The sequence below is a fragment of the Rissa tridactyla genome, chromosome 8, assembly GCF_028500815.1.
Source record: "Rissa tridactyla isolate bRisTri1 chromosome 8, bRisTri1.patW.cur.20221130, whole genome shotgun sequence".
NCBI classification, from domain to species: domain Eukaryota; kingdom Metazoa; phylum Chordata; class Aves; order Charadriiformes; family Laridae; genus Rissa; species Rissa tridactyla.
In genome coordinates this window covers 53,412,559-53,424,658 of record NC_071473.1, presented here as the reverse complement: position 1 = coordinate 53,424,658, position 12,100 = coordinate 53,412,559, and the positions used below count along the sequence as shown (strand labels likewise).

The 12,100-nt window shown below is 47.0% G+C and overlaps 1 protein-coding gene across 1 annotated transcript in view; it reads right to left on the bottom strand.

The window, feature by feature from the left end:
• Nucleotides 1-1,002: 1,002 nt before the first annotated feature.
• CACHD1 (cache domain containing 1) overlaps nt 1,003-12,100 on the bottom strand; it is a 117,296-nt gene continuing 106,198 nt past the window's right edge. Inside the window, exons 21-28 of the mRNA XM_054212023.1 lie at nt 11,453-11,613; nt 10,681-10,767; nt 9,928-10,044; nt 8,821-8,972; nt 8,256-8,417; nt 6,358-6,435; nt 5,277-5,378; nt 1,003-2,796 (exon numbers count right to left, since the gene is read on the bottom strand). Of these exons, the coding sequence (XP_054067998.1) occupies nt 2,558-2,796; nt 5,277-5,378; nt 6,358-6,435; nt 8,256-8,417; nt 8,821-8,972; nt 9,928-10,044; nt 10,681-10,767; nt 11,453-11,613 (1,098 nt within the window). The 3' untranslated portion in view covers nt 1,003-2,557. The remainder of the gene's footprint in view (nt 2,797-5,276; nt 5,379-6,357; nt 6,436-8,255; nt 8,418-8,820; nt 8,973-9,927; nt 10,045-10,680; nt 10,768-11,452; nt 11,614-12,100) is intronic.

Genomic DNA, 12,100 nt, shown 5'->3' with positions numbered 1-12,100 from the left:
ACCTGGTGTAAAGTAAGGTCAGCAGCAGAGCAGGCAGGCACGCGCGGCTCAAGCCAAAGCTGCGCTCTTCTTTATTTCTGTTTATATTATTTTATATGCGAGGAAACTATTCTAACGTTGCTTGACATAAAAAACTACTGCTGGGGAGCAAATACTCAAGTTCAAGAACCTCTGCTGCACCGAGATTCCTTCATATGTACACGGATGGGCAAAATACAATTTAAATTCCGCTTTACAAGTCGGTGGCTTCCAGCGACGCTTTTGTCCCGTGGCAACAGCTTCTGGCTGAATTCCAGCATCTACGTTACATCCCCAGATCTGACCAAATAAAGTCCTGGCTAGAACTTCAAATCGGATTTACCTCGGAATTTTAGTGAGAACACCTTTTGGAGTTCTGTAGGTCTAGGAAATGAACAAAGCATCTTGTTTGATGTTTCGCACAAACCGTTATTAACACTTACATATAGTTGAACACTTGTCCACACTGAAAGCTATTTTCCCTTCGTGCTTAAAAACTCTGCTTCCTGGCTGGATACGTTGTTCTTTGATCTGTAACATTAAGATAACGCCTTTTCTTCGAGAGGCAAACCTGACAAAACAGCCAGTTTGTCCATTGCCCCAAACTCAGCGTTATTTTGGATTCAAAATTAGAAATTCTAGCAAGTTGGGTCTACAGATTGACTCACGACCCGTTACAAGGCCCTCTGAGAACATAAAGCAGTGCCTGATCCATTTCTGCAGGTGCCTGGTCAGCAAACCCCCCGCCATTCCCACCCACCACCGCAGAACGGCAAATCCAGCGCAACCCAGTTTTCAGTAGCGCGGAAGAAAAAACCCAAATGATCGGCTTTGGTGAGTCCGCGCAATGGCTGAGCACTTCCAGAAATGTTCATTTCCCAAATAATGACCAACAGGCTAACAAAGGAAAAAAAAAAAAAAAAGCTTTTAAACATACGTCAATACCGTCATTCATATGTAAAGTTTAGATCTTTCAAGTTCGTAAAAGCAAGAGGAACCTGGCCAAATGTTTCACTCCCGTTATAACACTTACTCAGACAGAAAATTAAAGGAAACTGAGACAGAATAATTTCAATCTCGCCCGTTATCCACAGAACTATACTTTATATACAGTTTATTTCACTAGAGATTTTAGTTTTATACATAGTATAAAGGGGTATCCTGATATCACACATATAGTTATTTTACCGTACTGTTTAAGAACCAATTTTTTTACATAATACAGTATTAAGTACCATATTAATTAAAACACGTGATTTTTAAAAAAACCTACACATAAATGGATGTTTATCATAATGCACAGTGCAAGAATGGTTTTATATCATTGTAATCACAAAACGTGAATCTAAAATACAACGCTGTGATTTAAAACTAATTTATAATTACGATGCTCTGTGTTGTAGACAGACTGATTAATCTTCGTTTGAATTACCAACAATGTTAAATTCCAGACAAACAGCAGCAGCTTCAAATCATGATTTCGGAAAGACCTTCCACAGTAACCCAAGTTTTACAAAACACTGGTTTATCCCTACTTCTGATCTCGACAGCGTCCTAAGGGAACGGAAGAATGGCACAGATTTCATTGGGAATTATCTGGCAACTAATGCTAAATAAATTCTTTATTACTTCCACACAGGAAACCTTTAAGGATGACCGAAGAGGTAAAGACAGAGAAGTTTATGGGCAGAATTCTCAGAATTTTAGTAATGGAGTACAGGATTTTTCCTCTGCAAATAGGAAGAAAATACTGTCATATAAATCAGGTTCTAATATTTACAGAAAACAATTGTGGAAAAGAAAGCATTCATACTGTAAACACGTCAGAAACGACTTCTTCATTTTCCCTTTTGCAGAGTGGGGCAGTGGATGAGTATCAGCTAATAAGAACCAGATGTCTTCCTCGCAAGAACCACTTCACCATCACAGAAGATATGTGGCAGTCGTTGAGAATTGCTAACATGTTTTCTCCCCTCCCTCCCCCCGAAGTTTCGAGTTCAATAAATAGTAGAAAAATAATCCTTTACTTAAAAATCTTGAGATGCATTGTCCCAGGTTCCAGACAGCCATTGTCGGAGCAGTGAACTTTGTACGCGCGAAACAAACTGCGGAGAAACCACCAGCCTTTCCCCCCCCCGCCTCTATCTGGCACTTGTTTAGCCTTCGGCCGCACAGATTTCTGCTCTTCCAGTTAAGGAAACCAAATCATCGCTGGCTCTTTTAAGCTCGCTCTCTCCTCTTGGCTCAGCATAACAGGGCTTCCAAAGCTCCAGCTGCTGTATAAACTCGCGTCCCCGTTTCTGGAGGTCTAACGTGCCTCCCGCTCCATTTTCTTCAATGTTATGGCAGGTCCATTCATCAAGCACGCTTCCCTTCCATTTCAGAGCCGGCCTTACATTTATAAAAACGTAAAGCTTTTCTGCCTCACAGTTTACTCAGGAAGTGAGTTAAATCGTTCCTGGTGAAAAGCACAGAAGCCGAGCTGCCCGTTGCTGCACGGATCATCGTTCACAAGTTACGTTCCCGGTGCCGTTGTTCATTAGCACTCGGCATCCACAGTGTGTACCGTGACTGCAGCCTGTAAGTGGTGGCTGTGGTGGAGCGTCGGGTGGTGCAACCGGTAGTGGTGGAACTTGTGACTCAAGAGGGCAGCTGTTTGCGGCGGCGTGTCCAGGTCCAAGTCTTCATCGTGGTTTCCCACATCGACACCAGCCGACAACGGGTCGTTATTGCATGGAGGGTTTTCGCTGTCTTCCTGAGGACTCATAGTGCTGTAGCCTAGAAAAGGAATCAGAAGGACCAAGAATTAAAAGCAAGACTAAAAGGTCAATCTGCCACGGTGCCGACTGCTGCACCCTTCAGGGAATCAGACACAGCCAGTGCTTTATAAAGAATAAAACAATTAATTAAGAGAAAAGAAAAAAAACCCCAAACAAACCCATCCTCTCCTGTAGGTTCATAATGGATCCCTTTCTCTGTCACCAGCTTTGTTTATAAACGTATGGTCTGTGCCACCCCAAACGGTAGAAACCAATCACGCCTTCAACAGTTTGGTATGGCAGAATTGCTCGCGCTGATTTGAAAAACAAAACCTAACAGAATTTTTTGGGGCAGTGGTATCTTTAAAGATATTACTTGGATTTTTACGGACAGACAAGAAATAGGTGGGATCCGCGCCCCTTACCTCTAGTCCTATCAAACTACATCTTTCCTAGGAAAGAAAGCTGTTGTATCTGGAAGCAGCAAAACTTCTCACATCATCTTGTGTAATCACAGTATTCTCTTTTTAAGAGGAAAAGAGCACTTTTCACCTGTGAAGGCCTATTTACAAACCCCAAACGTATGTTTTTAATGTCGGTGAGCTTTCCATAGAGTTAAAGAAATGGACTGAATCCACCTGGAAGCGTTTCATGCAGCAGGTCCATTAAGCCAAATGGTACTGACCCGTCCAGCTGCGCACGTGCCCATCGTGCAATCAACTCCTTTGGCCAAAATATCTGCTCCTGCAGTCTGAGAAGTTGAAAAAACAACAGAGCAGCCGACTATCGGAGTAATGAGCCATTGCATTCTCTGGGATATCCTAAGGAAATTATGTCACTGGAAAGGCAGCTAACGGCTAACCCTTGCTGGACAAGATCCTGCTTTCTCAGTGAGGACGCTGCCTCGTAACAGCTCCCTGGGAGACCTTCTGTCCCTCTCTTTTGAAGCAGGTGCTAGTAGTTACTATGAGATTTGGATTTACCACTGAAACCAGCTGTTACCGCTCAAACAAAACCACCTCAGTATCTCTAAATGCAAACACACAAACAAAATTTAAAAGGAAAAAGATCTTGCTTTAATTAGAAAAATAATCCATCTCGGAAAACTTTGGCTAAGAGCTGGAAACCCACTGGTGCTTCTCCGAGCATCTCGGTCGGGTTTTCAGCTTGAGATGCCTAAAAGAAGTGTGTTAAAAATATCAGGGTAAGTATCCACAGCTGGGGCTCATTTCCCATGGTCTGAGTCATGGTTTCTAGCTGGCAGAGAGGAATTGGGAAGACGACTGGGCAGCCCTTTGAAGAAGATGGAATTACTGAAACTAAAAATAGAAGCACACATTTCAGAAATAGGTAGACAGTTCCCCTGCTAACCCTGACACGGGGACGGGAACGATGGGAAGGATTTGCTCGGACTACAAGAAATGGAGCAAAAGGAGCATTAGTCTAGCAAATGTGCCTCAGCACAGGTAATCTGGCCCCAAATCCAGGCTAATTCCTCTTAGAGCAAGATTGTCTCTCAGGCATCTGTTCATCCACGTTCCAAGGCTTTGGCCTTCAGATTTCCTGGCCCTCAGCAATTCCATTAGTGCAACCACTGTCTTAATAAGTGACTCCATCTGCTGTAAGATACCCAGCCACTACGACACGCAGCTAGAGCTGACATCTGTGGCAGACTGCCTTGTCTAACCCTTCTCTTCATTTACGTTACGCCTCCTCACGAGTCAGCAGCGGGACACCCTTCTACCAGCTTCCAACAGTTAAGAAGACTCAGTCCCAGGGGATGGGAGACGGATCAAAATTCCCTGAACCTAAACAGGGTTGAAATGTGTGTGTGTGACAAACACACGCGGCTGAATACCCCTCATTGCTATACATGTACCCAGTAATGTTCATTATTTGCTTAAAGGTGACGTAAGGTGTCCTCTGCGGCGATGGCAGGGACTGAATGTCCAACAGAAAGGCTAAGGAGGCACCTGACTCCGGGGTCTCTAAATCCGTATTTGCTTTACCCCAGGAAATGCAGGTGTCCCACACATGCTGCTAGAATTTTATGAAAGATGTGCACGTCACAGCGAAGAGACGAGCAGTCGAGATGCTGACTCGACTGCAAGGGACTTCCTTTCGCTCATTAAGTAGGAGAGGCCCGTTATCCCAACTGAGCATCTAGATTGTTCGGGTTGGCGATGGAAGAAGAGTGCGGTAAATGTAGTCCTGTTTCTGTCTGCATTCTGGCCCCGCAGCCAAGCTGGCAGAGCCCCCCGCCAGCCAGGGGGAGCAGGGCCTTCAGCTGCCGCTGTACCACCCCTCCGAGGAAACCAGCTCCTGGCTGGACGGCATCGTCTGCTGAAGGGTGGCAAAACCGCTCAGCTGTGAGGTAATAAGGAGCAAAGGTTTTTGGTTTGGTTGTGGCAGCCTTATCTGCAACGTGCCAGACTTCTGAAGGAAACCCAGTAACCGCAATCATTAACCCGGGGCCAGGGCGGGGATTCAAGGTCTTACCGTGGTCGCTCTCCGTTCCCGATCGCCCCCAGTACCGGCGTCTGCGTTCGGGGCTGTGGGCGTGCCGCTCGATTACCGCTGCTATAAATCGAGTGTTACTAACTGGGAGGGAGAAAGAAACAGAACTCGTTTTAAAGAAAGTGCTTTTACTGAATTATATCAGCGGGACAAATCAAGCACAGGGGAATAGGCTTTCTACAGTCTAACTCTTCTCAAATGCTACTACTTTTAAGACGACTGTCAAGCGACAGAGGAGTAGGAGTAAAGAGATGGTGTTTAAATGTGGACGGGATCAAGATCCAGTCAAACTCATTCACCTCATCCGCTGGGATTAATAGAAGTTAGGGAATTAGTGCCAATGCTGAAGAACCTGTGGCAGCACTGGGAGCCGACTCCCAATGAAACTGAAACGGCCCTGGAGAAGCAGTAGATGCGAGCCATGAAACCCACACACGCTTGTTTTTCAGTCTTTGAGTGCTGACACAGTTTCAAACCTTGGGCATTGTTTTAGTTCTGGTTTAGCGAGGGTCCAGAGACAGGGATCTGCTCTGACTCCGCAGCTCTCCCAGAGCTTAGGTGCACCGGCTCATCTTACGGTACAGCACTATCAAACGCAAAGTGCCATTTTTACTGGACAGCAAAGCAGTAACAGGCATCCCAAATCAATGCAAATAAGATTTACTGCCACATTTGTTGAACATACGTGCCAGGCTTGGCCTCTGCTTTCCAAGGCTGAACAAAGGTAGGAGTTTTCCATACCCCGTACTGACACGATCGCAATTTTTAGGCTGATCAGAGCTATTTCTGGAAGCGGTTATGATGGGGGGGGGTGCGTAAGGGGCAGACCCCCTCCACACATAATCAAGATTAGTCTTCTAAAAGCAAAAAATGTAATATTTAGCAGGAGACTGAAGATGCACTGGAAGTTACAGTTTAAATCAAAACGTTGTTCTGTCACTTCCTACTGCTAATCAGCACAGGGTCTCCTCCCATATTTTTTAATTCTAGCATATTAAGAAAACAAATAGCTCATTTACTCCTAATCTAAGATTTTTTTACCGCAAAGTGATTTGATACTTACTGATTCCTCTGTCTTCATGGCTGTCATCGTCTCTCTCGTCCCTATCATTTTCCAGGTTCGACATACGCACTGACATTTCTACACACCATTACAAACAGAAAAATGCAACTGTTAAGAGAAAAATTTTGGATCATCTTACTAACGGCTGTCACCCCGGTAGTATCGTGGAAGCACTTTGCGCTACGGTGTGAAAAAATGCGGTCTGAGCTCGGTGTGCTCATTTCCCAAGACAAACAGGGCTAGGGATTTCAGGAATACGATACACCCCACCTCCCCCTGCAAGGAACAGGCTTTAAATTTTGAAGACAGCGAACTGATTCAAAGTAGAGCCAGGGTGTCATCAAATGTAGAGGTAATTAGCCCTGATCACACTTCTCACCTCTTTCTACCGATATCCCTTCCGCCAAACAGTTTTGTCTCTCAGACTTCAGTGGTTTTATCTAACTATGTCTAGATATTCCATGAACGTCACACGGAACACAAGTGCCAAAAGACATGCACCCTCAGTGAGCTTGCAGATGACACCAAACCAGGTGGGAGTGTTGATCTGCTTGAGGGTAGGAAGGCTCTACAGAGGGACCTGGACAGGCTGGATCCATGGGCCAAGGCCAACTGTAGGAGGTTCAGTAAGGCCAAGTGCTGGGTCCTGCATTTCGGTCACAACAACCCCAAGCAACGCTACAGGCTTGGGGCAGAGTGGCTGGAAAGCTGCCCGGCAGAAAAGGACCGGGGGTGCTGGTGGACGGCCAGCTTAACATGAGCCAGCAGTGTGCCCAGGTGGCCAAGAAGGCCAACAGCATTCTGGCTTGTATCAGGAACAGCGTGGCCAGCAGGAGCAGGGAAGTGATGGTGCCTCTGTACTGGGCACTGGTGAGCCCTCACCTCGAGTGCTGTGTTCAGTTCTGGGCCCCTCTGTACAAGAGGGACATTGAGGTGCTGGAGCGTGTCCAGAGGAGAGCGACCAGGCTGGTGAGGGGTCTGGAGACCAGGGCATGTGAGGAGAGGCTGAGGGACCTGGGCATGTTTAGCTTGGAGAAGAGGAGGCTGAGGGGAGACCTCATTGCCCTCTACAACTCCCTGAAAGGAGGGTGGAGAGAGGTGGGTGTTGGCCTCTTCTCCCAGGGGAATAATGACAGGACCAGAGGAAATGGGCTGAAGCTGCGGCAGGGGAGGTTTAGGTTAGATATTAGGAGGAATGACTTTACTGAAAGAGTGGTCAGGCCCTGGAACAGCCTGCCCAGGGAGGGGGGTGAGTCACCATCCCTAGAGGTGTTTAAGAAACGTCTGGATGTGGCACTTCAGGGCATGCTCTGGTGGCAGAGATTGTAGGGGTTTGGGGTTTTTTTGTGTGTGTGCATGGTTGGACTCGATGATCTCAAAGGTCCCTTCCAACCATGAAGATTCTATGATTCTGTGTCGCAGACCGCCCAAGCAGAAAGGGCGTGAGAACTCTAATAGGCCCAAAAGCTCCACTCTTATGCAGAAATAAACACCCGCGGTCGGTGTGCTGTGACAAGGGCCAGGAAGCTGTGAAGCTGGGCTTACATCAGTTTAGCTCAAGAAAAAGCGTAACTTCAGCTCCCTGACACGAACTGCACGTTATGGTTTTGGGGCAGAGTCTCCTCGGGCGGCAGCAGGTCTGGCTGCACCCAGGAGAGGGCAGCAATACACAGGCCCCCTGCAGAAACCTGGCTTTTACAAGGGCTGGCAAAAGGGAAATACAAATGGGGCACTGAAACAAAACCAAGGAAAGAGGGTTTGGATTTTTATTTTTGGTTGGTTGGTTGGTTTGGTTTTGTGGGCTTTTTTTGTTTTTGTTTGTTTGGTTTTTTTATTTTGGGCTTTTGTTTTTGGTTTGAGTTTTATTTTAAATTCCCACCCTACTATTTCTCTCTCACCCTGGGCAGCCAAAGGTGACATGTGCTGGTGACTCCTCCGATGTATCTGGTGGCGATACGCGTATACCGCTAGGACAAGCACCATAATGCAGCCCATAATGCCTCCAGCCACTGGGCCGACCGGTGCGCTTTTGATCATGTTCAGAGTGATCACCTCATCTCCTAAATCAAAAGGGACAAAACAGAGGAAAAAAAAAAATCCATAAATGCTCTGCAGAAAGGTTTAGATCAACATCTCTGAGGACTGGAGAAGATCTTGAAGGCTTTCTAGGAGCTCAACTGCGCACAGGCAGGCCAGCACACTTTAAATAGGAGAAGAAATTCAGAGAGGGTACATCTTAAAGACAGGAATGTACAGCTACACTCAGCTACACATCAACATTTTCAAAAATGTAACACCCACAACGGCCCTGATGCCACTTCTTTGCTGCTTGGTGCACTATTTCTGCTAATTTACCACTAGCATAAGAGATAAGCATTATGGGAAGCATGGTCTGGCACCGAAAGTGCACGTTATTGCCTACAAACAGCTAAACGCAGCATCTCTACAGACAGGCAGAGTTACCTATTGCTCCCAAGTCATCCACGTAGGGGCTCTTCGCTCCCACAATGCCACCGAAGCATTCCTTCTGAGGGGCACAGTAGGACTTATCCAGATGGGTCTTCCCGTCGCTGTCTACCATGCACCACTCGCAGTCCAACACACCGAAGCAATCCCTGAAAATGAAAAATGAAAGAAGACCACGTTTACTTTCCAGTTCAACACTTCTTGTTTGGCACAGCTCAGTCCATTTTAGAATCGCGAGACAGAGGGAAGCCAAAATCATCCACAAGCCCTTGTGTATGTAACATTTGGCCACAACCCCCTTCTCATTGAAATGCTTAAGTACCACAAGGGAAGTTATACAGGGAAGCTGCATCTTCAGCATGCATCTTCCAACTCTGTTTGCTTTGGGTTTTGCCTCCATGACTCAGCCTGAGCAAAGGGAGAACTTCCTACTTGTAACTGCTCCAATAAGACATTTCTCAGCACGGTGAAGTCTGACTACGGTTCCACCCTTTTTCTGCAATCCTTTGGAAGATGGAAGAAAGGATTTGGAAAGTCTGGTCAGAGCACGATATGTTCTAGCAGTCTCAGTTCCCTGGAGACCGCTCATAACTAGCAAAAAATAAATAAGCCCTGAAGCTCCTCTACATAATGCCAGGAGTAGAAGAGAGAAGCAGGGAACTGGAAGCTGACAGGCAGCTCCCATCCCTAACGTGCTCCGAAGTCACCACCGCGACCGTACTGTCTGCTTTCTGCGAACCCTTTGGACCACACCTTCCTCCCGAAGGCAGACAAACACAGCAGCACTATCCATTTTGCTAAGAGGAAGAATTCATTCTCCTTTCAGCAGCAAATCCTCCACTTGCACAACCCTCAGTTCCCAGAGTCACAAAGTGCAACAGGGAAGCCGTTTGTTTGCTATTAATGGTGTAACGTGACTCAAACGGGAATACTGAGCTCTTCTCTTTCTGCACAGCAGCATAATGTCAGCATTGGCGTGTGCTGTAATACCTCATTCTGGTATCACGCTTCTTTTTTTTCCTTGAAATATGTAAGGAAGAGCTATTTTCACTTAATTATTTCAGGAACACAGTATATTTTGAGGGACGGAGGACGCCACTTTACCCGCTCTCTGTTCTCTGGTTGCACTGGGTGTTGATACACTGCGGCAGAGCGTCCTGGAGGCTCGGATCGATTGCTGTGAAAGTCATTGGCTCCTGATGAACTTCACAACTTGGATTCCTATATCAGGGCAAAAAGGAAAGCCTTGTATTATAAAAGCAGTCAAAGCACAATCACTGAGAAACGTCCCGAGCGAGGGACTGAGCACCTCTGTGCTGAGGAAAGGCTGAGCCCTGGGGCTGTTCCGCTGGAAAAGAGCAGGCTGAGAGGGGACCTCATCGATGCTCAGCAATATCCAAAGGCCAGGGGCAAGAGGATGGGGCCAGACTCTTCTCAGTGGTGCCTGGGGACAGGACAAGGGGCAACGGGCACAAACTGGAACACGGGAAATTCCATCTGAACATGAGGAAAAGCTTCTTTCCTTTGAGGGTGGCAGAGCCCTGGCACAGGCTGCCCAGAGAGGGTGTGGGGTCTCCTTCTCTGGAGACATCCCAAACCCGCCTGGACGCGTTCCTGTGCCACCTGCTCTGGGTGATCCTGCTTTGGGAGAGGGGCCAGACTGGAGGATCTCCAAGGGTCCCTTCCAACCCTGACCATACTGTGATTCTGTGATCGGTTTTACCTATTACGTATCACCTGCTTAATTATACTAAAAATCCTGTCTATGCTATCCTGTATCACCTCTAAGGTAGCATAAAAAATTAATTTTGTTAACTTCTGTCCCACGCTGTTCCACTAGAGGAGGCTGGTTCTCACCTGCTTTCGGCGTTGGTGAGGTTCCCGGTGCATTCATTTACCTCCAGAGGGCACTCACAGGGGCACTCGCATTCGTTCTGTTCCATTCTGCAGGGGCAGAAAACAGAGAAAACGCATCAGACACGGCACGGTGATTTTAGCCCCGCAGCGCAGCTCCGTAACAGCAGTTTGCCACGGAAAAGGCTCTTCCGTAACCTTTCTCCTTCCCCCAGGAGCACAGGGATTGCTCTGTTCTGCTCTGGGACTGAGGACAATGTAGTAACGGAGCCTCTCGGATCTCTTACCCAACCCCTGAGATTTAAAAAGGAGACAACCCTTGGACAAATCTCCGATCTAGATGCAAGGATCCTACATAACGATGGTGGTGTAAGCAAAATCTGCAAGCACCGGGATCCCCTCAGTGAAAAACTACATCAATCCACATAAAACCATGGGTATCAATACGCCAGAACAAAGGGCATAATCCACCGACAACTGCCCCTAAGAACGGAATCTATTGTGGTCTTTTAACATTATCTACCCAAACGTGTCAAGCACAAACTACCCTGTTATTTAATACACTAAAAATATAGCAAAAGATTAGAGGTCTGCTAAGTCACCATGCCTCTTGCAAATAGCATAGGTGAAGTAACTATGTTGTTTTCACTTCAGTTTTGCACTGCATGTTTTCGTTTAGCTTATAAAATAAACGTGGTTTTATAAACCTTGAATGAAGAAGGCAGGAGGAAGTGAACGCCGGGCCCAGCCCCTTCATTCCCGACCCCCCGCTCACCTGTGGCAGTTGAGGCAGAGCCTGTCCACCATGCTGCAGGCACAGAACGCAAGGGAATCGCAGGTCTCGTTGACGATTCCCACGAAGGCGTTGGTGCCCGGGATTCTCGTCAGCCTGTACTTGGAGCAGTGGCTGCCATGCACCAGGTTTGTCAGATCCCCCTAGGGAAAAAACAAATAGCAACAAGAAACGCGTTGTTTTAGGGAGCTGAAGATTCTCCCCCATCCAAGGAAGCCTACAGAGCATGGGAGAGCCACCACCACAAATAAAAGGCGTATAAAATTCTTCATCAACCTGTTGAGTTTTGCCTCCAAGCTACTACTGGCTGGAAAGACTTTGCTGAAGGTGGAAAAAAGTACGCTTAGCTTGTAAACATTACGAGATGTGTCAGCGGCGTTGAGCCCGATATCCTGCCCGCAGCAGGCTGCATTTCGCTCCTTTGCATCGCTCCCCGACCCGTCCCCGCTGTCCCCGTCGTGGGTGACCTTCGCAAAGAGGCTCCGCTCTGACGGGGAGGCACCACCACGACTTGTTGAAAACTTCCTGGCACATGTACCATAAAAAAATACAGGGCAGCACTGTACAGCTGTGATCTATTTGGTAGCCAGACTCATTCCTGATTCCTATTTGCATGCCACAAGCTTAAGT